Source organism: Pholcus phalangioides, unplaced genomic scaffold, assembly GCF_987345545.1.
Source record: "Pholcus phalangioides strain wild (caught in Gottingen) unplaced genomic scaffold, Ppha-v1.0 ptg000014l_1, whole genome shotgun sequence".
NCBI lineage: Eukaryota > Metazoa > Arthropoda > Arachnida > Araneae > Pholcidae > Pholcus > Pholcus phalangioides.
The window spans coordinates 8,985,212-9,007,171 of record NW_028301607.1 but is presented as its reverse complement, the minus strand read 5'-3'; the positions used below and the strand labels follow the sequence as shown (position 1 = coordinate 9,007,171).

General features: G+C 38.5%; 1 protein-coding gene across 1 annotated transcript in view; it reads left to right on the top strand.

Annotated features, from left to right (window-relative positions):
• The window catches only part of LOC149078098 (F-box only protein 25), a 55,278-nt gene that overhangs the window by 19,846 nt on the left and 13,472 nt on the right, over positions 1-21,960 (top strand). Inside the window, exons 2-3 of the mRNA XM_089241694.1 lie at positions 19,184-19,293; positions 21,666-21,718. Coding sequence (XP_089097820.1) covers positions 19,184-19,293; positions 21,666-21,718 — 163 coding nt within the window. The remainder of the gene's footprint in view (positions 1-19,183; positions 19,294-21,665; positions 21,719-21,960) is intronic.

The following is a 21,960-nucleotide window of genomic DNA, read 5'->3' as shown; positions in this document are numbered from 1 at the left end:
ATAGCATTACATATGTTATACGATGATGATTCGGGGTCGTTGGTTCATTACGATATCGACGAATGGTCGCGGGACACGCACGCAGTTGTATTTATTTAACTATGATTTAATAGACGTTTTTTTTTACTTTTGGGCGAAGTGGTTTGATGTAGAACCATGACCTACATCATGTTTTCGTACATAAGGAGTTAAGGAAAAAAATAAAGTAGAGGAAGAAATAAATAAAATATAGAGCAACGGTACAATATATTTTTTTTTCCTCTCTCGAAAACGTAATTTTTATACTGTTTTGTCACGGAAGGAGTAACGTGTTTTTACGTTCATGGGTGTTGCCATTAGGTAAAAATTTTTTTTTTTTCATTTTGTTTAGCTTCAGCTGCGTAGTAGCGCTTCGAGTTCATGGTCCTCATGATCCAAGTTCAAGTTGGGAGATAGATTACATGATGTAATAGATTCTTGATGTAATTTTGTTCCATTGACACCTTTAATTCTGGGCTTGTCTTCATTTGGATTCGGCGTACGAGTTTGTAATGGGCAATTTTTGTTCTTATTTACGGAATCGAATAAGAATGATTGACAAGTTCAAGCTCAGAGTAGTTATTATTATTAATTTATACCGGAAGTGTAGGGTTACGCAATCGCAATACCACCCGTACAAGAAAATACAAACTAATCGACAGAGTTTTTCTTACCGTACGGACGAACTCCGCACATAACGGAATTTTCGGTCAAATACCATAGGATGTTCTTTTATTAGATCGGCTACAGAGAACCAAATTTTCGGGATTTCATTAATAGGCTTCATTGGTTGTATTCAACTTTTTTCGGTTTGGAAAAGCTGTAAAAATGCAACTGTAATAAGCAACAATTCCTGAGATCTGTTTTCATCTGGTGAACAGTCAGAATGTAAACGGCAGCCGTCGACAATACGTACTTCGCAGCCAATCCTATCATTCCTTGCCAAGTAAAACGAATCGAGCTGTTCCTACTTTTCTTTGGTGGCGAAAAAAAATTGAAATAAACTTAAATTAGTGTTGAAAGTAGGATGTTTGCAGTCGAAAGACCCTTTATAACAAACTTTAACCCCTCAAGTGGCATTGACGATATACCTCGCCTCCTTAAAGGCCCCCTTACTTAAGCATCGGCAACCCCAAGTATTTTTTAAAGTTGATTTCTCAATGGAGCGCTCTTCCCTATACCATTTACTTTGCACCTGCTAAAAATCGGAAGAAAGCCTACTTAATTAAAAGAGTGATTTGAATGAAGTGAGTGATTTCTGCTATGCCGCTCAAAGGGTTAAGCGACCGAAAGTATTTTTTCGCTATGAATGATTTAATGAAAGAAAATCCTATGGGATGGGATTAGAGAAATTATTTTCTTACGTCTGAATGTGTGTGCTCGTTATATAAACCAGATTCCCTGTAACAGTGTTTGGCTGTACTAGAAAATTATTCGTTTTGGGTCAAGTTTGCTTGTTAGGCCGAGTTTAGAGACAAAACTCGTGTCTGGTTTATTTCTTTTCAATTGTGTAAAATATTTCGAAAGTGTTAACTGATGTAAATGAGATTTGAATTTGAGAATATATTATAACGAAGCCGGAAAATCCTAATTCCGAATCACTTTTTTTCCCCCCAGTGGATGTCGTTTCCATGCCAATGAAAGCTGATAAGGCTAGCTTTGATCAACCTTGAGCCTCTAAAAATATAAATTAATCGTATCTATGATTAATTCCCTTCGCCTTTTTTAGATAGGAAAAGATCACTCGTCAAATTTTTATTTTCAAACACATTTCATGCCTGACCCACTTCGAATAGTAAATCAATTGGCTAATGATGCATGCGTATATTCTATTTCTGCGTCTCTTTGCGATTTCCTCACCCCGATCGTGAATCCGGTTTTTGCGTCATACTTATGCAGATGGGCTTCGAAAATTTCCCACAAATTAGACTAATAATAAGAAACATGAGTCGATCGCAACAACGTTTTACCCTATACTTTTTTGTTTCCTCGTAGGCAACAAAAAATTACTGTGATTTACGAAATTCGAAGGAAGGCAATGCTCTTATCCACTGGGAAAACTTATTGTATTACGCCGTAGACAGAAAAAGAGTTTTGACTTTTTGTTTTCGTGGTGGCTATTATTGTCACGCAACCAATTTCCTTTTTCTCAGCTTGTGATGTATATTTGAGGGAAAAAAATGTTCATCACTTGACGTGCGTGTTGGTTTTTGATGCTGTTAGGTTATAAATTCCAAGTACCGTATTTCTTGGCCTATACGCTGCGGTGCTTACGTTTTTTGAAACAATTTTGAAGCTTACGATTCTTAGGCTATACTGATACTATGGATACAACAGTTTTTGTTTCGAAAAACACGTTACAGAGACTTACTAGAAAAATCATCATTCAACTTCAAAACACCAATAAAAAAGAATTTTGAGCATTTAGCGAGCATTTCCCAACAAATTTTCTTTTGTATAAGAAAACATTCATTATATGGGAAATAAGTTTTATTTCTGGAAAAGCACCGTAGATACTACGATGCCGGTGCTTACTCTGAGCCAGTGCTGGTCAAACGGCGGCAGGCGTGCCAGTAGTGGCAAGAATATCACGTTACGGTTTTCTTGGCAAATTCCGCAGAAATTTGGAATTATTTGGAAATGCATGGAGATATGCAAGTACAAATTAAAAAAAATTCCATATTTTCGAATTTGATTAAAATTGTTCAGGACACTGGAAGATTGCTTCAGAATATGGAACAGTCCCATATATGTGCGGGATGTCAGGCAACAATGGTAAAAAAAATGTGTCGCGTAAAAACATTTTATGTTGGAAAATGGTGAGGGAAAAATTGGCCATCGGTATGCTTTCAGCCATGGGTGAACAAACATTCTTGAATGGAGGCATATTTCGCAAATTACGGGCTGTAGATATGAATTTCTTTTGGAGGGCTAAATATGAATGAAAAACCACATATTTATATGCTCATACACTTTTTATAGTTGGTGTCGAGGTCTTAATTCGTATACATATCACATTAACTCCCCCGTCCTATATCAGATTTTAAAGTAATGGAATGTTTTTATATATAGAATTGCTTCTCGAGCCAAATAAAATTCTAGAAAGGGCCAGTTTGTGAACCAATGCTCTAAGATAGGGGGTCTTCAATCTTTCGGACACTACTGGCCAATGTAAAACTTTTCACCGAATCCGCGGGCCATTCAAGTCATTCTACGGTATTTACAATGATTGTAAGATGGTATCAAAACTCACAAAGGCTTGTTTGTATAGTGGTGTCTTAACGGATCGGCCAACGATCTCCGATTTAAAAAAAGAGGGATTCCAAATCATTATAAACATTTTTTTTACTCTGAAATCTTTTTTTCTTTCATTATCAATTTTGATAAATGTCAAGATCGTTTCTCTTACTAATTCTGAGAACGTTTTCGATTAATAACTTCTTTCAGTAATTATGAAATCATTCCTTTCAGTAATTATGAAATCATTCCTTTCAGTAATTATGAAATCATTCCTTTCAGTAATTATGAAATCATTCCTTTCAGTAATTATGAAATTATTCCTCCCAAAAATTCGAAATTTAATATATTCTAACACTCAAATTATCACTTTCATAATGTGTTTTTTGGAATATCTGTAAATTGTATTATACATTCCTTTTTTGGATGCCAACTTTTCTCTCCTGAAAAACAAAATCATCCTCAAAAAGTGTTTGAGCCCCTGGGCCCCAAATTGTAAATCAATTTGGAGCCGTTTTACAACCAATTTGTGAAACGGCTCTGGTAATGCGTCAAATGTGTAGCTTTTCTGGGAAGCATCTCTTAATTCTGGATACAATAGTGCAATTAATTCTTGATGGCCTGCGGGTTTTATCGAATCATTTTAATTGCTAATTTATTGTTCCTTCGTTATATCCACTGCGAAGCATTATCTTTTGTATTAATATATATTTGCGTTTTTGGGTTTAGCAGCTGAACGTGCATATCTCTTGAAGACTGGTTGTGAATTGAGAATGCATTTATATATAGGAGTGGTGAGATTTATTGTGAGTGGAATATGTAGTCGTGTCTCTCTCTCTTTTAGTTTGGAGTCAATTTGAGTTTTTATTTGATCGTTCGTCATCGCGAACGCATCACGTTGCAATTTAGAGTATCCCTTGGACCATGTCCAAACGCGAAGTTTATGGAAGTTGTCTCGGTTCCCTGGCTGACACCCATAACGTGTTGTCGGGGTTTTTTTTTCAAGTTTCAAAGGTTGGTTTTGAATTACTTAGTCATTGAATTCACGCCTCTTTTTTCAATTATTGGGGAGGAGCAGCTTTTATTTTTATTACTTCGCGGAAGGGCTGTCAATTTGTAGCCCTTCTTCTTTCGGAAAAAGAAAAACTTATTACAAGTGTGATTGATTTACTCATGGCGGTAATTAAGAAGTTAACTTATTATCATTTTCATTGTTTCGGTTTTTTTTTTTGGTCCATAGATTTTGTTCGTTTTACCGGATTGTGGTAGTTATCTTTTACCTTTTCCCCCTCAAATATTTCACTTGAATAATGCACACTTGCTTTTTTTTTTTTCGTATCTCGCTGTGTCCCCTCCCCCCCCCCCCCAATAAACTGTCATGCCTCCTCCATTTGCTAGATTTTTCCCTGTGGCCACCTTAGAATATTTCAGGGCTTCGGGGAGGGGGCATATGGCCCCCTGTTAAGAACCACCGATTCAGATGAGCCCCGAAATTTTTGCTACATAGACCGAATAACCAAACATGTTTGATCGTAGCGTTATGCCTCCGATGCTTGCTTTGCCTCAATCAAATATTGGGCTAACTCTCTCAACCATAATGATCCCGATTAATTCACGTGTGATTTATATATTGATGATTAATGAGAACCTTTGTTTCACCCACACTTTGACGAATATTTTGGCTGTAACTGGAAAATTTACTTACTTGTGACAAATGTTTCAGCTGTAAATGGACGCACCGCGAGGACCCGGGTTTCGAACCTCACTGTTGCCACAGTGGTGGTCGGCTGAAGAGTGTTTTCTGTGGTTCCTAACTTCGAAGGTACGAATGCGATCCAATCTCCCCATTAAAAAGTCTCTCCACAGAGAATAACAGGACTACAACAGTACAAATGCTCAATCATTGGATTTCACTCAGAATTTGAAATATAGATGACAGCACTGAAAAATCAGACACAACACTAGATACGCACTCAGACTGTTGGGTACACAAACTTACACTTCCGGCACAAAACTCACTCGCGTAGCGGAAGGACCAGAGTTGCGCTCGGTTTGAAAGAGGGAAAAAGCACGTTTGTTCCAATACATGATTGTTACGTACAATTGATGGATAAGTCTTATGAGTGTCGCATAACCCTGTTGATAAATTGTGCATCTTCGACTTTGAAAATGCTGCATAATTAGCTGCAATCAACTGTTGATGGACGTAATGTGTCTCGACCCCCTTCACTGATGACATTCTTTCAAAATTAAACGTACAATTTTAGGGGATTGGATTTTGTCTCGAGTCTTATTAATAACTAACGCCATGAACCGAGTTCATAAATAGCATTTATTTCCAACCGAACAGGGGTTTACGGAACGTATAATCTTCTGGGCGGTAGGTGTCGCCATCGCCGTAATCTTATCACGATAAATGCAAGGAAATTCTAAATAACGTGTCGATTCGAGTGCATCATTATGACTCGTTATATTCAAAGGCGTCATTATAAACGTACGTATTATAACTTGTTATAATGACACTTTCAAAATGTGCTGTGTGTCTAATTGGGCTGAATATTGGGCGTTATTTTTTAGATAATATAGTTTTCCTAAAGGTATACATGGTACAACTTTCTCAGTCGCTGTTATCCGTGATAGGGTTGCGAGACCCATGAGTGAGTGTTATTTTTAATACTGAAAAAATACAAACAATAGCCCGTTATATTGTAATATTGTCTGAGGCTTTGCAAATCAATAGCTCGTTACTTGCCAAATTGATAAGTTTAATCTGTGCCGTCTATTTCTCTGAGCAATTAAAACCGATTGAGCTGTGATCGATAAAATGCTGTGCAGTTGCATTATTCTGGATGTCCCATAAATTCGTAAATGGTTTAAAAATTCATAGAAATTTAAGGAATTGGTACCAACGAATGCGGTTCGCAAAAAAAGTTATTCTCAAGAAGGGGTTTTTTTTTGGTGCAAAAATTTTTTTTTTCAAATTTTTGTCGATAGAAGGCGCTGGATGAAAAGAGATCACTGGCAGTATGTAAATCAGAATCCCATAAATTCACGAGATTAGCGGCTCATTTCTGAATTGTACTGCTGCTATTTATCTTTCCAATTTTAGTATATGTACTGCCGAAGCTAGTATGATTTTACTGTTACTGGCGTTTACAGAGGATTTTCGTTATGACGTTGACATTGGTGGGTAAAGCACTGTTTGTGAAATTGTTTTACCGCAGCTGCGAATCGCTGACTGAAGCATTACGAGCGTTTCTGACACAGAAGAGATGGAAGATAGGTTTACGTCAAGAAAGGTTGTATTTGTTTTCGTGCAGTACCCTCTATCGACAAAAATTAAATTTTTTTTTTTTCCTGTGCCAAAAAAAAGTCCCCTTCGTGAGAATAACTTTTTCGGAAACCGCGTTCAAGAGTACAGCAATTCCTTAAATTTTTATGAATTTTTAAACTGTTTAAGAATTTATGGGACACCCCGTAGAACAAGGTCCAAATTGCTTCAATATTTTGATTATGGCCTCTGAAAAGAGTAAGCTGATGGGGCTGTAAATTGGGAGCCCGGACTCCATGAATTCATTTCAATCTTCTTGTGAATGAAAAGAAAAGCTTTGCGCTATAAATCAGGATTTGACAAATCCCATGCGCCAGGTCGACATGGTGACGAATAAATTTTCTTTGGCGCCAAAGTTATTTATGTATGACGACTGAATTCGGGTCTAAGTATAGCACAAAATTTTCAGAAATCATGTCGACACGTCTGCTAGCATGGAAAAGTCCCGGACGCGTAACTACAGTGCTAACCTTCTTTCATATAACAGAGAAATTAGCACGCAGTGATTGGTTTAGAGAAGTGACGTATTGGTTCATCAATCATTGCGACCAATCACGAGACGATAAATTCCTCTATTATAACTTCCTTTCTTTCCAACCGAGCACAACTCAGGTCCATCACCATCTATGGGCGATTTGCTACCCAGTCAGTTGTGCCGGAAGTGTAAAACTGTGTGTACCTAACAGTGAGTACGTATGTAGTGTTTGATTTTTTTTTTCAGTGCTGCCATCTATATTTCAGAAGTGAAGTGAGTGATGTGTTATGATTGAATTACATTTATACTGTTTGTAGGTCTGTTGCTCTCTGTGCCGAGACTTTTCAAAGGGGCTGTAGCGACCCTTTTTCAACTATGTTTATTATCATTTTCTTTATTATTATTATTATTATTTATGTCAGTGTGGCAACATGTGTATTTTTATGTAGTCAAAGCTGACTATCATTGTTGTTGTTTACATTCGGCATATCCGTACGTCTGCCACACGCTCCTGCTGTTGAGTTTGTAATAGTTATATAAATTGTAAATAAAACATGTAAATAATTAACAATCGCTATATTCAACTTGTGAGCGAGCCTACCGAACGACGTCGCACCCCCGACCACGTAACGGGGCGATCGGCTCGCATTCGCGCCTTGAACTTGGGAACCACAGAAAACCAACTTCAGCCGACCACCATTGGAGCGACGGTGGGGTTCGTCACCATGACCACTAGACCACCACATCGGCCCTCTATTATAACTAGATACATGTAGAAATGGTCATTGGGTTCAGCCATCAATTTTAGCCAAAACTGCTTTTAAGTTACACCGACCTGATAGCTGTTTTCATAGGGAGAACGACGCGAGTGATTGACATTTTCGAGCACGGGCAAGGGGGCCACTACTATTAATTTTTGCTAATTTTTTCGACCCAGCACTGCCTCTTTTGAAGTAAGTTGCTTTGGGGTTGTGAGCGGTTCTATTTATGGCCCCCACATCCTGAAGTAGGGCCCCCTAGGCTCGGGATCTTTCACGGGCCCCTTCATGTTGGACTTATAGCGTGAAAAAACAAAAAAATAATGAAAATCATCCCGGGCCCCAGGGCTGGATCCTTGCAAGCCCACCCCTTGTGGGGGGCCATGGTTCTATCTATCTACATGTAGGAATGTACGCTTCATTTATACACGTCCCAAACAAGACAACGAATATAACATTTTATTTCGGAAAAAATTCTTGGCTCTAAATTTAGATAATCAACATAGGGACGTCGCTCTTAAAGGGGGGGGGAGCACTAAATATGTTCATATATTCATGCGCTACCATGGGCATAAGTTTTTTTCTTTTTCACTGTATACTTTTGGCGTTAATGCGATCTTTTACCACGTTGACGGGATGAAAACAATTATTGTCGGTCCAGTAATTACAGTAGAAAGTTTATTTAATAGTGATTTTTTTCCCCTTCTTCATAACAGTAGTCAAAAGAGGATTTGGTATTAAGTGTGCATTGTTTTGTGCGCTTCATCCTGGGCGTAACTTGTTTGATACTTCCGGCATTACTTCCTGGATTCCCATTGAAAAACATTCGCTCTCATTATTGTTATTTTCCCCCCTCTGCTGTTTTGAATTTGTAGCTAAGGTCACAAGTGTTGCGATCATGTATCTAAATTATTTATGAAAATTCAAAATCTGCCCGAGAAATTTAAAATTTACTTTTTTTTTTAAATTTGTGTTTAATTTTAGACATACTCAAGCATGGATGCACGTATTTGACCCTCAAGACCATAGTTTCCCAAAGTTTTTGTTCCGCGTCGCCCCCTTCTTCAGAAATTTTTTTCTCTCATCGCCCCCCATCTCAAGGGTACCCATAGGATCCTATGTTATACCCTTAGGTTCTATCGCCCCCTTGGACAATTCCACCGCCCTCTTTGGGAAACACTGCTCAAGACCAATCTGGAGTTTTCAGAATTTTTTATCCTGCCAAGTGATTGGCTACATTGGTGTATTTCATCCATATTTCGCCCTCGATAAAAAAATTATCGAGGACGATTATATATATGTATTACCCTGGAAAAGGGTATTGTATGCAAAAATGTGACCTACATGACAACAAGTTTGTATACCATCATAATTCATCGCTTGGAAAATTTCTGTTATCGATGGATAATCATTGCTCATATTATTTTATATTCCTCATTTTTTTAATATTGCTCTCGTGAAACCAGATTAAAATAAGTCTACCGATAAACATATCTGTCATAAGTTTGGGTATTCAGCTGGTTCTCATCAGGATATACACAGGGTGTGCGAGAAGTGCTGGACAGATTTTAAAAGTTGACAAATCAAGCAATTGACATAAAAAGGTGCGGTTTGCCTTAATATACTTATTATGAAGGAAACAGTTATTTTATTATGCTCAGGTGAACTCGGAAAGAAAAGTCATCTTGTCTCCGCCGGGACTCAGGACCTCCCTCTTGCATAATCCTTTTCTTGCATCCTTTTCTTTCTCAGCCCAGGATAAAGCCATCTATCTCTCTCTAAAACCGTCCCACCTGGGGGCCATTTCCTGAAGTTAAGAGAGACTACTAATGTCTCTACTTTAGCGCCTCACGCCACAGTGCGTGGAATAACGAAGGCAGGGTCATATCTCCAGGGATGTAGATGGTAGCATGCTTGCTCGGTATGCAAGAGGGCCTGGGTTGAGTCCAGGCAAGATGACTTTTTTTCCCGAGTTCACCTCAGCATAATATCCAAAAAATAACAGTTTCCTTGATATCCTGGGCTGAGAAAGAAAAGCCATCTATCTCTCTCTCTCTCTCTATTACTTATCATGGCCTAGAGTTTTTTTTTTGTTGCTTTTTTTTTAACTAAAAAGTTCAAATTCAACTCACAGGTGGCACTGTAAAACGAAAAACTCGACATAACACATAAAATACAGCACACACAGTGCATAATTGATGTTTATACAAAACTAATCACATTTCAATATGAACGTCCTTTTTAGCTTTAACTGTGTCTGAACACGGGTAAAAGGGCTCTCATGTTGAAATGCCTTAGTTTTGTGTAACGCAAATTATCATAAAAGTTAATTATACGCTATTTGTATTGCATTGTATGTGTCATGTAGAGTTTTTCGTTCAACAGTGCCATTTATGAAGTGAAATTTTAACTTTTATCAAAAAAAAAAAAACTCCTAAGCCATGACAAATATTTTAGTGCAAACCAAGCCTTTTTATGTTAACTGGTTAATTTGTTATGAATTTCTAAAATGTGTCCACTCTGTATTTTTACTTCTTGAAATTTTGGCAAAGTGGTATCTTTGGATTTTGATTTTGGGAATTTTAAGAAAGGAAAAAATATCTCCTGATAATGTCAACCACTGGAATTGGCGGCTTGAACTTACAATGGTCCTTAAGCTCTAAAACTATTCACTTAGATGAACGATGGCCACGAAAACTTGAATAGATACTCAGCAGGTTTCTGGTAGCCTGTATTTTGTTGAACACGTTTTGTTAATGCCATGCTTCAACAATTTCACCGTTGGGGTCGCATCATTATCTACAGTTTATGTATTCAAGTTTGCAAAAAATGTCGTTTTAAATCAATGGAGTTAATTGTAGCGTTTTGTATGGGCTACATATACGCAAGTGATATTTTCATATACGATAGAAACGCTACACTTCTTTTTAATCATTTGTATTTACGCTAATGTCTCTTCCAGCTGTATCACAGGAACCGGAAACGTCACGGATTTTTTTATTTTTATTGTATAGTATATATTTGTTTGAAAAATAAGCTACCAAAAAGTTCTTTTTCTTTGTTCACTGGCGATGCTGGTGGTGATGACTCTGCCATAGAAGCAATACCTGACCAAACCGAGCGAGACAGTCACAACTGTGACTAAAATAGATCGCTCTACCTCTTTTTCACCTCATGGAAGTTCGTTCACCCTCTCTCTCTCTCTAATATGGTTATTTTTAAGTTTTAAAAATATTTTGCTTGCCCTTCGTTATGTAATTCTATAGAGTAACTTACATGTTTTAGAAAAGGAAGAAAAGAAATTTTTTTTCTAGGAAAAAAAAAAGGAACGGACTAGAACTTTGCGAGTAATTAAGTGACCGCAGCTGCCGCTGGGCTTATTGCTTGTTAAGCTTCGCCGTCGTATAATGTATATCTGCACATAACGCAAAGATTAGTCGTAATTTACTTTTATTTTTTAATTTTCAGTCTTCCTTGCTTGATAGCTTATGTCTGTCTGCCTTGTTGATTCATTTTCCTTTCTGTCTCTGATGCTTAGCGATGCTTTTGTATTTGCTCCTGTAAAGTCTACTTTCCTTTTTTGCGTTTATAATACGTTTCCGCTTTTCTATTTTTATGTGCGTCCTTTCGGCTTCACAAAGCGTTTCACTTTCGATTCTGAGGTTTCTTGTTGTTCCGAGGAGCCGCCTTTAGTGTTTAACCCATTTTCGATAGCTTTTCCAACTTGTAATCATGTTGCGCAATTGAAGCCAAACACGCGGCCGGAACTATCGATTTTTGCCAATTCTGGCCATTGCTCCTGTTTAGGGTTCGAAATTTAAAGTGTTGATTTGAGCCTCTCACCGGCGTTGACGAGATATCTCGCCTTTTATTTCAGCAATGATAATCCCAAATATTTTTTAAAGCTGATTTCTCAATGAAACACATTTCCCTGTCTCCTTACTTTGCACCTTCTACTGTCAACCTGAACCTGAAAGACCACCTCACATCTCCTTATAGAGATCCGTCAAAAAAGTCTCGCCATACAGAGCAACAGGCCTACAATGGTGAAAATATTCAACCATTACACTTCACTTCTGAAATATAGATGGCAGCATTGAAAAATCAGACACAATACTATATACGCACTCAGACTGATAGGCACGCAATCTCCCACTTCCGGCATGGCGATAGGTCGGAGTTGTGATCGGATTGGAAGAAAGAAAGACCCTATTAATGTACTTGTTCGTGGACGATATCTGCCCTTTTCTGTGTCTTTGTGGCGTACCTACTTACCGAAGTCCTTCTAAGTAGTGAATTATAATTTCGCAACACTTCACGCTATAATAGTAAATGCAAATGATCCGTCGAAAAACACTGCTGTGCAGTGTATATGATTTTGTTTCCTGTAGTTAAGTTAGACATTATAAAGTTTGTCTTGAAATATGTTAAACATTTTTATTCTTGAACTTTTCGTATAGTAAACTTTTAAAACAGAACAGTTAATTAGTACATAGCAAACATTTATCAAGGACTCGCCTGTACTTCGAGGTCACAAAATATGAATAAGAGAGGGTTTTGGTATAAAAATATGTTTTTGATGGTATGGGGGGGGGGGGGGTAGAAAGTGAGTAGGCACTGTATTTATAGAACTCGCCTTTCCTCCACATAGGCCGGATACTCCGAAGCCTACTGTATTAGCTCACCTTTTTGTGCATACGAAATTCGTGTTCCGTAATTCCAACCGAAATTCAGTACCAGGTAAGATTTTTAGAATATTGATTTTATTATTTCATGTTTTGTCACAACTTTTTTTTTTACATTGTTAACTAAGGAATTTTCAATTGATTATGAACGTTTTCGTCCATGTCTCGGATGAACTATGGACCTTGAGTCCAGACCTACGTAGGCAAGGCAATCTCTAAGCTGCCAGGCGCCCTCTTTCTTTTTTTTTTCCGTTTTGTTTCGATTTCAATCTCGACGTGTTTTCACGGTGTTCATGAAATCATGACCAACACCACGGGAACATAAACCATGTTTATCTTTACAGTGAAACAGAAAACAGTAGAGCGTGATTTCTGAGATAAATCTGCGCTTAAAAGTTTGTAAACATCAAAATTTGATGGTTTTCGGTCCTCGAAGTCACAAAAACGATCCGATAAGCTGACGCCCGCCATTTTAAAATATAAGCGCGCCATCATTTTTTTTTTTTTTTAATGTTGTCTCTATTCATGTTATTTATTTATTTTCTCTTTTACGTGACTCAGTGGTGAGTCATGACCTTAGGGGCCAGTGGCATTTTGTGTTGGACCGTGTCTTTGCTGTTTGTACTGCATGCTTTTTTCTTTGTCTGTTTTCTTTCAGCTCGCTACCGGGCCTGGTTGGTGGCTTCCCACGCGCGAATTTCAAACTAGGCGTTGAGGCCCGAAAGGAACACTTACCTATCTTTGTTCATACCAAGCCGGTTTTTCTTTTTATTTCCAACTCTTTAGGGCCCTCATCTTTACCCTTGTGTCACCTCTTGTAAACTTCCAATTCCTCAGGCTAGTTTGTGTATCTTATTACTATAATAGCCATCTATTGGTAAAAAAACAAAAAACCTTACGGGGGCACACCACTGTCTACGGTCGTGACCGAGCAACATGGCTCCTTAACTATCGTTCAACCTCCCTATTTTCATCATCTTATTTATACGTTTGTCGTGTTTGGGAAACTCGTGTTCGTGATTCTGAAGATTATCAGTCCGTATTTAAGTATAACTCCCAGATAGAAAGAATAGGCATGTACAGCCGTTATTTCTAATTTTATGATGGCAAATACGATGTCGTAATTAAAGTTGTTTAAGTGCATGTCGATATCGATGGATAGCGATAAGACCCAAAAACTTTCCTTATCCTACAGAAGAAGGGGTTTTGTTCCCAACTGGTTTTCCAAAAATAATAACGCAGAAGTTCTAAAACCAGAAAAGATCTCTCATTATTTCTTATGAATAATGCATAACCTCGCTGGTTAGAGAAGCTACGCCATAGCGATGGCGCGTGACTAGCAGGTGACTAGTCAGTTACTATTATACATGCAGAGAAACGCCAGTGAGAGTTGTGACATGCGTATGACCAGGCTTTTATAACGGGGTCTCGGACAAGAAAGAAAACATTTCTTCTAGCTATGAAGCCTGTGTGACATGCTTATTGAGGGCTTTCACGCGGACTGTCATGCCATGTTAACTGGCTATTGTCTGTGAAGAGTAGGAGGGAAAAAAATATCGGGCTTTTGTTCGACCTTTGCTATTTTTATCCATTTCAAACATATATCTTGTATTTTGAAGCAGTGGTTTTTCCTCATATGTCATCAAAGATGTCATATTCTAAATTAACCTGACCGGGTAGATGCCCCTGGATGATAGATAAAACGGAGTTGGTTAGGATTGGTTCGGCCTGGCAGATAAATTTTCTCTCAAGAAAATTCGTAGCTGTACCTCAGCTGGTATGGATTCGTGAGATAAACTCATTTTACTCAGAGAAAGACCTTATGCGACCCGAATGATTGAACCCATGAATACCGTGCACCAGCATTGATGTGGGCAGCAAGGAAACCCCCCCCCCCCCAATATTTGCTGATATATCCATTATACCTATGGAAATATAGGGTTTGAGCTCTCCCAATATTACCAGCAACTTTACCGTTATGTCAGTAATTAAGAGTAGTATTTCTCAACCTGGGACCCATACGGCCTCTGTTGTAGTCCTGGGATATCCTGGGGGGGGGGGGAGAGACACGGGTGAAAATCAGATGAAGCAGAAGACATAGCAGGTGGTTGAGGGGCCACAGAAAGCTGTAAAAAAATCGTCAGTGAGAAATGACGTTTTTAAGTGAAATATGATCATACAAAAGTGAATACTTTTAAAATCTGGTAGGTCCAGGAACCTAGTACCAGGCCCATAGAACCTGGACCATCTTTACACATGGAGCCCATCCGAGTATGACCTAGGGGGAAGGACCTCATGCCCACAGGAAGCTTATATTATGAGATCTATATAAGATCGATATAGTATTATAATCTTCGCGAGTAATAAGTATGCAAATGCGTGAACTGTTACTTCCAGCTAAACATGGGAGTCCAGAACATCACTTTTGCCAGGGATCCGTGATTTTTAAACGAGACCTGCATAGAATGATTTGACGTGCCATGATTTGTTACGAGGCCCCCTCCCAAGAAGGAATTTCAAGGAACTCTATCCTAAGGTAGGCACGGATATGTAAGAACGAGTGATTTATCATGATGTAGGTTCTTTGATCGTTCGCATATTTTACGAGACGGACCATTTCTTCACCTCATAATTTGGCTCTTGGAAGATGATCGTGCCTCCCTCTAAAACTGCACCTGGCCCAAGGATCCAGATCGATCTTGTTTATAAAAACTTTTTGTTCATTATAAATTCAGTTTTGACTAAATTGAACTCATTTAATAGAAATGATTTTGGTCCTGGATGAGTGCGATGGCCCTAGGTAAGACAGATGCCGTGAGAAGAAAATATGGTCCATGGGGGGGGGGGGAGCGTATGAGCTAAAAACGGTTAAGAAACACTGGTTTAGAGGGCATTTTTCATGTTCCAAAAAAAATCAATTTTCTTTGTGCAGCTTGTTATTATCTCGGTGCCACCCATTTCTTTGGGAATCACTATTCTTGGTATGTGTAACACATCACACAGGGCCATGTAACGTGGGCCGTTACATGAGGCGCTGGAATCGGTACCAGCTGACGTCACGCGTGACGTCATTTCTTTTGCAGAATCTAGTGGAACTGCTTTGATACCTTCCTAATTACAGTAGTTTGCACAATCGCTGTATTGCTCATTTTACCAAATTCTTCCCAAAATTATCTTTCCGAATATTTTTTATCAGTGTCTGTTTTATTTATTGGGGCATGCTTCGTTCAGCCATTTAAACATTTAAAATGAGAAGTTTTGCATTTGATTATGAGGTAACATCCCCTAAGAATATTCCGCGATCTATCAGTTGAGAATCACGTACGTTGGTTAACATTTATTGGATTAAATAAAAGTCAACTCGTGACAGATAATTTCAATTATCTTTTGAGGTTTCTAGAATTTTGATCTTTTTTGTTTTCTTTTCAATTTGGTGTAAGCGTAGGAAGTGATTTCGTTATTACCTATACAACTTTCTTTAAAACCGAGCGCAACTCCGGCCTATCGCCAATCGGGCAATTTACTACCGAGTGAGTTGTGCCGGAAGTGCGAGTGTGTGTTTGCCTACCAGTCTTGAGTGTATATACAGGGTTGTGTGTAGGGTTTCCAGATTCGAAAACTGAGAAAGTAGAATGCCTGCGCTCTCACCGTTAGTGACATCACTTGTCCCAATTTTCACAATGTATGGTGCCACTATTCTGACCAATAAAACAGGCCACAACAATAATTTTTCCCAACTGTAAAGCAGAACTGCCAAAAAAGCAGAACCGGAAAAAAAAATTGTGGGAATTTCAACGGTTATTGGTGAATGCTTGTGGGGAAAAAAACACAAAAACCCTCATATCAATGAAGAAATATACGTTTCAAAGTGGGGGAAAACATTCCGGAAACCTGAAAAGGAGGACAAAAGGGTGAATTTTCAAAAACGTAAGGAAGACGTTTGAAATGACGTAAAAAAAAAAGAGGAAATGTCCTCCTTTAGGAGGAAGGTTGGTAACCCTAGTTGTGTGCAAATTTTTCGTGATGCCATCTATATTTCGGAAGTGAAGTCAGTGAAGTGTAATGATTGAATATTTGTACTATTTGTAGGCTTGTTGCTCTCTGTGGCGAGACATTTTAACGGGGAGATCGGCTCGCATAACCAATACAACTGCATCATAAAAACATGGGAAGCCAGTGGCGTCGGAGCCAGGCGTGCTGTGGAGTTCTCGAGCACCCACGGTACTCTATAGCATGGTTCTGTGCACCCAAGTAAATTGATTCGGAAATCTAAAATTCCTATGTAAAGATCAAGACCAAGCACCACAAGTTCCAAACACTTCCGACACCCCGCGGGAAGCAAATATAACAAAAATTTCCTAACATACAATGTTTAAAGTTGCTATTACTATGAATGTTAATACATTAAAACCTCTCTTAACGGACACCTCTCAGATGCAGTCACCCCACTTTAGTGGACGCCAAAAAGAGAGGTTTTAACTATATCAAAAGACATAACTCGCCGACTATTGCTTGGATTTAATTCATTTCTTTTGCTTATAGATTATAAAAATACTACATGCCCATACCTGGGACACTAAAACAACACCATGAACGAGAAATCTCTCTCAGTCGTATGCTATAAAAAAATAGCACTACCGTTACGTCACACAGCATTTCCGAGCCCACGTTCACTGAAGCAAAGTGGCAAGCGCATCAAACAGATGAAACAGCCCTCACCATGCACTCCTGGTAACATATACTGTAGAATTTTGGAATTGAACGGGGCGATTTGTTATCAACAAAATATTATTCTCTTACACCTGAAAAATGTTCAGAACACACTTAGGAAAAGTCACTGATGATATACCTTTGTTATCAGATGATTTCGATCATCCTACATGTATCCCTGGTCTCTCCCGTCTTGGATAATCGGGAGTGCGCGGTTCTCTCGTGTACATTAATAATTAATAAGCAGATGGCCGAATTCGCATGCCGTTCTTTCTTCCGTTTACGTAGTGTGTGCGCTAATAGGTATGACAAGCACTAGAATTGATTATAAATTCATATTTTTTGTAGAAAAATATTGAATTTACATCATTATATATATTGGATGGAGTCGGTCCCGAAAATTGTGATAAGTAAATATGATAGAGAATGCAGTCACTGAACGAGATATTCGTGTATTGTACCGTGGGCCACATCAGATAACTCCGAGGGCCATGGGTTGCTCATATATGGCGTAGCGTATCACGGAGATACTTGATTTTTCAACATTAGTCAGTGCAAAATAAAATCAGTAATCTGAACCCATCAAGGTTATTAGACTAACTAGTATCTTCTAAACGTATTTGCTTCACTGACTCCTTTAATTTTTTTTTTCTCAGTGACTCTTTTTTCTTAAGCCAGTCCACAGGCATGGCCCCCACATCTGGCGGCGGGTCCCCAAATCAGACTGTTCACGGGCCCCCCTGTATCGTCATCTTCGAAGCTTATTATTAGATTGTTTTTTTTTTTTTTTGTTTAGTGAGGAAAAACAAAAAGTGGTAAAAATTATCCCAGGTCCCTGGGATGGAGTTCTGTCACCCCTGCCCTTGTGGGAGTCATGTCCATAGAATTCTGTATTGTATCGATATAGCTTCTAGTGTCTCCTTGGTCCGTTAAAATGCATCCCCATGAGCTGATGCCGCCTACTTTGAGAAACGCTGTTGTGAGCTCTTTTTTTCTTAATCACTCCTCTTAATTAGAAGGCATTTGCACGATACCTTTGTTACATTAATGGGTCCCAATAGAGTTTTGTAATTAAAAATCGGAATTCTCTGAGAGATAAAACAGTCATTGGTAATCTCCCATAAACGTTATTATGACCGTGTCAGCACATTATCATTACGTATTATCGTCATCTTCGAAGCTTATATTAGGTTGTTTTTTTTCACACTGCGCTCGTGGCTTATGTGTAGTAAAGTAACGCTTTTCTTTTCACTATGATCTTGGAGAGAGAGGCAGTGGAAGGAAGGGAAATAAAACAAAGTAATCGATTGGCCTTGGCCGGATATATTTTTTTCTCCCTGTTCCTCATCTATAAGAGATCATTTATTTTCGAACGGGTCTCTCATGTCCAGCTGAGTAATTAACATACAAAGCTCCGAGAAAAAAAGTGGTACTTTTCGATGTCGTGCTTTCACCTGAAGGAAGAGAAGTAGGCTGCGCTTGTTTTCCTCAAGTAGGGCTCGTTTGTTTGGAAATGGGTGGCGCTGTTTTTCAATATTCAATTATGCACTATCAATCTCATTACTTGTCTAAAACCTGCATACCCGTTCATACAAGTTATCTGATGTTACATAAGAAGTAAATGATACACGTTTCTGTTTTCTAAGATATTGAAACTGATTATAGTTCTTGATACACAGTAGCCTTCTAGCCACATTATCAGGTAGACACGCAGAGCCATATCAAGACCAGCAGGTTTGAATATTGATAATTAATGAATTTTCCATCAGATTAAAACCTAGCTGATTGGGAATCGAAAGGTACAGAACCTCTCCCCCCCCCCTCTCATCAATATTCTTTGCAGCCTTCAATGTGTGTGTTATTTTTAATGCATTATGTAATGTGCGCCCCCCCCCCTCTCCCACGAACTACTATTAACTATTTTATTGCCAGTGATCAATATTTCATTATATCAATGTGTTTATTATAGGTTCTCTGATGGTAAAATTACTTTGGACAACCACATGGATAGTGACGACTGCGAGAAAGAAAATGTGTGTACATATGAGAGTCTAGACAATGAAATACTCAGCAATGCGAGTAAGTGATTAGTTCCCCTTTCTTTTGTTATTTCTCTCGCATTTTAACGGATCATAGGAAATACCGTATTCTCCCCCCCCCCCCCCAATTAGCCGGCGTGTCGGAAAATTCGTCCAAAACTTTGGATTTAGTGGTCCGCGAGGCTTAAAGTAATGAGCTTAGTGATCCGCAGCAGGATTTAATAGTGGTCCTCAGAATTTAAAATTGAAGGTTAGCCGCCGTCCACGGCCTCTCCGGAACTGTGGATTCAAAGAACTGTTAGGATTCAAAATTATAATTTAAGGGTCGTTGGAGGGAATGGAGCTTACTGTGGAGTTGAGATTCCACAGATTTTTTTTCGAAATTGCGCTTATAGTAGCCCGCAGGCGATACAAAACTGTTAAGTTTGGATTCAAAATTGTGGTCAGCCAAAGATACGATATTGTTCAAATACCGGTCGCGGATTCAAAGTTCGCGGAATTCGGTGATCCTAAAGATTCAAATCTGTTATTATATTGATCCCCGGGAGATCCGAAACTGTGGACTTTGTGTTCTGCAGAGCTCAAAATTGTGAGTTAAGTGGTCCGCGGGAGATCAACAATTGTAAATTTTGGGTGTCCGTAGGATTATAAATTATCATAAAACTACGAATGGCGGTCCGCAGAAGGTTCAAATTGTAGTCCGTAGGATCGAAATTATCATAAAACAATGAGTTTGGCAGTCCGTGGGAATACCCGTAATTCGAATAGCAGATTCTAGAAAAGTGTTAAATATCTTTATTATAAAATCCATTGAATTGGCTGAATGCATGCTGTGATCCGTATTAAGCCTCGCTTTTCCCGGCATGCCGGGAACGGACCAGACCTCAACATTCAGAAATCTGGTGTAAATCTGGCATAACCCATTACCTCCAATAGACAATTGGACATGCATTCTCTGTGTTTTTGTAATCCTCGATTTTTATCCCATTCACTTCTATGTAAATTTTTACCTCTGTTATTACGTGCCCCCACTTAAATCATACACTGTGGATCATTGGCGTACTCAAAAGGAGGGGGGTTTGGGGTTACAACCCCCCCCCCCCACGAGCCAAGATTATAGTGTTATTTTGCCGGAAAAAACGTAAACCCCCCTCAGAAGGAAAAGAAATCTAAAAACCCCCCCTCGAGAAAATTCTGCGTACTCCTATGGTGTGGATAGAACATACCAAAAACATCCTTAACCTTGAAAATAATTGGGATATAACATACTGAACATAAAACCCTGAAAAAGTGGAGACGAAAACTCACCGACTTATTTGTGCAACATGTATTGTATGCAGGGGATATCTTGATGATTTCCCCCTCCCCCACAGAAAGCCGTTGGAGTTTTCATGGTAGCAAAACTTTATTGTCGAAATAGCATATTAACATTCTACAGACAGAGAAAGCATTGTAATGATTTATGACAAATTTTTCAAAGCCTTTTCTTCCATTTTCCCTGTTGTTAAATTTTTTCTCATGCCCCCTCCCCCCCCATTTCCAACTGAAGCCAACATATATGATCTTATAATAAATTCCATAGCTACTACCGACACCCACACCCCCCCCCCCGGAACATCCCAACGTTTTTGTTTCTTGATCGTGAAGTAGTTATGCAGCCTATATACTTCAAAATACCAACACTCAACAGCATAATGTGAGGAATGTGGTACGGGGTTAAAAAGTTGGTGGTACTTAATCTGTCGTTAGTACTGAAAGGGTTAAGGGAAATGTATGTTATGTACTAGTTTTCCAATAAATTTGCAAAATTAGTCAGGAGATACCAAGCAAAATCTATAGCCATGCTATATTAAATTTAATTACACTCTGCATAAGCTTATTTTATCCAGGACTATGTTTATTATTTTGCTATATAAGCAAAATTTCAAGACTGCGCATATAAAGCATGCACATCATTAATACAACATACTTTCCGAATGATTAAGGAGGTCAGTTAAGTAGTCTGGATATGTGCCATGTGTGTCACTTAAGGAATCTGGTTATGTGCTGCTTAGTTCACTTTTACAAAATGAGGCTGCGGGCCACATCAGATGACTCTGAGAGCTATGAGTGAGCAGGTATGTGCTACATGGCTTTTTAGTTACATGGCATGCTATTAACGACAAAGTTGGCCATCCCTGTTGCAAAGCATGGGTATCATTGCCATAAACTTGGGGCTTCAGCTAACACCTTCATCAGTATTTAAAAATATTTTAGTGTTATGTAATTGTAATATTGTGTTTACACTCCCTCCCCCCAGTATTTTCATTAACGTTACACCTATGATGGGTGTCTTGAATTCTATTGAAATTGAAATTTTTGTTTATATTGAATACTTATGGTATTACTGATGTGTATTTAATTCCTTTTTAGTTTTCAATAATTGGCAACCACATTGTCAGATAACTTTGAAAAACACTAAAGAGGTAAGTAAAGTGTTTCACCCCCCTCCCCCCCTCCTCTTATTAAAATTGAAACAATATCAATGATGAGCCTACGTAAAACAACATGGATATAATTAAAATATGGTGTGAATGACCGCTTCCACATTTTTAGAACTATACATAAGTTCTTTCTTCAGTAGAAAAGAAATGACAAAAAATTGCAAAATAATAACCTCATATAGCGGAAGTTTCTCTCTCAACAGGATGCATTTATGTTACTACTG